Below are 4,922 nucleotides of genomic sequence, written 5' to 3'. Positions count from 1 at the left end.
AAAAAAAAAAAAGTAATATTGGTGCCTGGGTCCACCCCTACCCCACTCCCCTGCCCTAGAGATTCTGATGGAACTGGTCTGGCATGCAGCCTGGGTATGAGGAGTTTTTTAAGTTTCCCAGGTGATTGTAATGTACAGCAAGCTTGCACCCTTAATATAGATGCAGTTGGAATAGGTACAACGATCCCAATGTTTTCAGCCTTTAGTCATCACTATGTCTCTTACATTTGAGAGTTTCTGCATTGCCCAACACTGCATTACTTGATAATTGGCTTATTATCCGATGGCAATATTGAATACATTTATTATGTTTTGTTTCTAACAAAATATTTATGGAGTCAGGAATGAGTTAAACACACCAACAAGGAAACCAGAGTTGGCAATGCCATCCTTCGCCTGGTGCCATTTTTCAGTGCTACAGGCCTCCTTGGACCATATGAAACCTGCAGAAGCCCATCCTCGGAGCTCTGTCTGTGCTAGCTCAGCTTGTGGGGATTCTGGCCCCAGTCATCAGAAGATGCTCTTCTACATTATCTCTCACAGGCCCCTTCTGATGCCTCCTGGGCCAGTGGGAGAATGATGGGCTCTGAGCTGTACTGCTTACTGCAGGACCTTCAGTACATTTTTAAGGCCTCTGAGCTTCAGTTTCTTCATCAGCAAAACAGAAATTTTAACACCTGCCTTATAGTTGCCTTTGAGTACTACAGGAGACTTATATATGGATGACTTATGTGTATGTAAGTGTCTAGTATACAACTCGGCACATGATTGTTTAATATCTTTAGGGAACCTCATCTTCATTCTGTTTCTCACTTCCTACCACAGCCCAAATCAATGCTTTTTCCTCAGATCCTCTAGTTCAGTGTCAAATGTAAATGATCCTCTAGATCAGCATCAAAATGCAAACCATAAATGCCAGCTACATATATAAGTTTAAATTTTCTAGTAGCCATATTGAGAAAAAAAACAACTATTATTAATATTTTATTTAACCAAAATGTTCAAAATATTATCATTTCAACATGCATTTGATGCATTTGATGTAAATTATTATATATGTATACATTTACATGATATTTACATAATAGCCTCTATATTTACATATACAGCTATATGTTTATATATACATATGTTAAAAAACTGAGATTTTTATTCTTTGTTTCATACTAAATCTTCAAAATCCTGTTTGGGTATTACACTCACAATATATCTCAACTTGGACTAGCTGCATTTCAAGTGTTTGACAACCACAGGTAGCTCATGGCAACACCCCTGTGGGCCACAGCAATATCAGCAACACACAGGAACTTGGTAGAAATGCAGAATCTCAGGCCCCCACCCAGACCTACCAATCAGATTCTGCATTTTAGCAACAACCCCAGGTGATTCTAGGCCATCACATTCTCCTAACTTTTTCTAGACTTACAAATCACAAGTCATCTGATGTCATCCCACATCCCATCTTTTTTTTTTCCCCTTGAGACAGTTTCCCTCTTGTCACTCAGGCTGGAATGCAGTGCCTCGGCTCACTGCAACCTCCGCCTCCCAGGTTCAAGTGATTATCCTGCCTCAGCCTCCCAAGTAGCTGGAATAACAGGCATGTGCCACCATGCCTGGCTAATTTTTGTATTTTTAATAAAGACAGGGTTTCATCATGTTGGCCAGGACAGTCTCAAACTCTTGACCTCAAGTGATCCACCCACCCTGGCCTCCCAAAGTGCTGGGATTACAGGTGTGAGCCACTGCCCCGGCCAAGTCTCATATTTTAATATTGAATCCACTTTGGACTTTCTCAAAATTCTGCATAATAGCTGACATTTACACAGAACGTTACTCCTTACAAAGAATGTTAATGCATTTTCTCATTTCTGCATTTGATGCTCATGGTAACTCTGCAAAGTACGTAGGTCATGTTATTTCCATGATACAGATAAGAAAGCTGGAGCTCAGTAAGGCTAAGAAAATTACCCAAAGTCACAAAGTCACTAAGAGGTAGAACTGGGACTCAAACCCCAGCCTGTCAGACTCAAAGGGGCCTTCTCTTCCCACTTCCCCACTCAGATTTCTAGAAGTCAGAACTTAATGCAGGTCGCTAGTGTGAGGATTAAACCATAGTCCTCCGTGCTGCACTTAGCCCTCTTACCAGGGTTGTGAGGACAGGATAGCCATCCACAATATGTCCCCTTTTTAGGATGGGTGACTTATGGGAAAATGGACAATCATGGGTCTTGACTTCTCAGTGTATATTTATAGTTTTCCTCTTTAATTCCTCTGCAGTCGGTATCTATTTGCTACCACCATAGTTTAAAGTATTTCTGACCGGTTTAAGACAAATGGTCGCAGGCCATACAGCATATGACCGGGCTGTTTCTCCAGTTATATAAGGAGAACGCATCCTGTTGCCACCTTTACTTCTTAGTGGTTTAGAGGTCAGGACAATAGCTTAGACCCAGTCACCCTAGGAAAAAGAATGAACTTGAGTCCCCAGTGCTAAAGTAAACCCCAAGAGCACCAATGAGTGAGTTGATGATGCTGGTCTTACCTGGGCCCTGGATTGATTGGTCCGTTGGTATGAGGTACAGACAGGATGCTGGCATGGGGTGTGGAGGGTAAGGAAGTCCAGCTGTCAGGTCCCGAGAAAACTTGCAGATTATTGCTTGAGCTTTCTATCAAATTCACTTTGGGGAAACAACAACAGTTGAATTGATAGCAAATGTAGGAAACATAAAGATGATCGGTGACATTGTCCTAGAGCAAAATATAACCATGGCTTGCACTACAGGCACCAATAGTTTGTTGGTTCTTTCTCAGGGAAATAGAAAATAAAAGGAAACATAGGGTTCTTGAATGTCAATCATATGCCAGGTGTTATTGATAGTTCAATATTCACACCAGAGATTCCTTATCTCCATCTTGTAGATAAGCCTCAGTGTGGTAGAATGATTTCCCCTGGGTGTCACGGATCTAACTCATTTCACCATATTCACCCTCTTAAGAAGGGACCATAGCAGCCTCCCCTCAAGCTAAGCCTAAGGGCCACCAGTGCCCTAGATGAGATTTCTGAGTTCCAGGAGCTTATTCTTCTCAGCCATCCTCAAGTAGGTTTAAATATCTCAAGAGCAGGGCCTTTTGGCCAGGCACGGCACTCACACCTGTAATCCTAGCACTTTGAGCCCAGGAATTTGAAACCTTCCTGGACAACACAGAGAGACACACCAGCTTCACAATTTAAAAAAAAAATAAGAAAAAAAATTGTACCTTTTTACAAAAAGAAGTAGCTTGTATGATCTCGCTTACATGTGGACTCTAAGGAAGTTGAACACATAGAGGCAGAGAGTAGAAGGTGGTTACCAGGAGTGGGGAGCTGGGGAAATGAGATGTCGGTCCAAGGATACAAAGTTGCACTTACGTAGGATGAATGAGTCTAGAGATCTAACTTACAGTCTGAAGATTATAGTTAATAATACTGTACTGTGTACTGGAAAATTGGCTAAGAGTAGATTTCAGGTGCTCTCATCAAGAAGAAAAGTAACTATGTGAGGGGATGGACATGTTAATTTGCTTGACAGCAGTAATCACTTCACTATGCATATGTATATCAAAACATGGTGTCCACCTTAAATATATACAGCTTTTATGGAGGGGAAATGAATAATGTCTTCCATTTCTTTGAATCTCTATTTGCATAAATAGTGTATATACAGAAGAGAGGAAGAAGGCACAGGCAGGAAGGAAGGAGGGGAAAAGGGGGAGAGAAGAGAGAGGAGGAAGATTCCAATGTGTATCTCTGGTGCTACAGTTTGAGTGCGTCCTCCAACGTTCATGTGTTGGGAACTTCATTCCCAATGCAACAGTGTTGAAAGGTGATTGGGCCACATGGGCTCTACCTTCATGAATAGGTTAATGCCAATATCGGAGGAGTGGGTTTCTGATAAAAGGATGGGTTTAACCTCCTGCCTTCTCCCCCTCTTCCCCACCAGCCATGTGATGCCTTCTGCAATGTTATGACACAGCCAGAAGACCCTTACCAGTTGCCTGCAGGACTATGAGAAAATAAATTTCTATTGCTAATAAATTACCCAATCTCAAGCATTTTGTTATAGCCCCACGAAGTGGACTGAGACACCTGGCCACTTCTTTTTACTATCTGCCACTTGCAGGCTCTCCAGCTCTAACTCTTGTGTCTTCCATCTGTCCCCACTCCCCCTACACTCTGTTCCAAGGCTGTTCCCGACCACCCAGGCTCTTTCCCTCTTCTGTACCATTGCTCAGCCCACTCTCCCTACTTGGGACGCCCTGCACCTCTGCCTGTGGCACATGTCATCCACCTCTACCCCCGCCCACTCCCACTCTGTCCTTTTCTATTCATCTTTGAAGTCTAGCTTTATTTATTTATTTATTTCATTTATTTATTTATCAGACCGAGTCTCACTCTGTCGCCCCAGCTGGAGTGGCGTGATCTCTGCTCACTGCAACCTCCGCCTCCTGGGTTCAAGCGATTCCCCTGCCTCAGTCTCCTGAGTAGCTGGGATTACAAGCACCCACCACTATGCCCAGCTAATTTTTGTATTTTTAGTGGAGACGCTGTTTCACTGTGTTGGCCAGGCCAGTCCCGAACTCCTGACCTCATGATCCGCCCACCTCAGCCTTGCAAAGTGCTGGGATTACAAGCATTGGACCACCACGCCCTGCCATCAAAGGTCAATTTAAATGTTAACCCCTCTGGGCTGCCTTCGCTGCCCCACCAGGCACATCTAGCTGCTCTTTTTCCTTCATTCCCACGGCACCCTGACTTGTGTGTTTTATAGGCTGTTTCTCAAGCTCTAGTGTGCCAATGAATCCCCTGGTGATCTTGTTAAAATGCAGACCCTGACTCAGGGACAGAGCCTGAGGGTCTCCATTTCTTTTTTTTTTTTTTTTTT

At 43.3% G+C, this 4,922-nt stretch overlaps 1 protein-coding gene across 1 annotated transcript in view; it reads right to left on the bottom strand.

The window, feature by feature from the left end:
• The window catches only part of TBX19 (T-box transcription factor 19), a 31,238-nt gene that overhangs the window by 2,053 nt on the left and 24,263 nt on the right, over nucleotides 1-4,922 (bottom strand). Inside the window, exon 7 of the mRNA XM_017534090.2 lies at nucleotides 2,543-2,678. Coding sequence (XP_017389579.1) covers nucleotides 2,543-2,678 — 136 coding nt within the window. The remainder of the gene's footprint in view (nucleotides 1-2,542; nucleotides 2,679-4,922) is intronic.

Source organism: Cebus imitator, unplaced genomic scaffold (assembly GCF_001604975.1).
Source record: "Cebus imitator isolate Cc_AM_T3 unplaced genomic scaffold, Cebus_imitator-1.0 Scaffold84, whole genome shotgun sequence".
NCBI classification, from domain to species: Eukaryota; Metazoa; Chordata; class Mammalia; order Primates; family Cebidae; genus Cebus; species Cebus imitator.
Note: the sequence above shows the minus strand (reverse complement) of the source record. Positions and strands in the feature narration are given on the sequence as shown.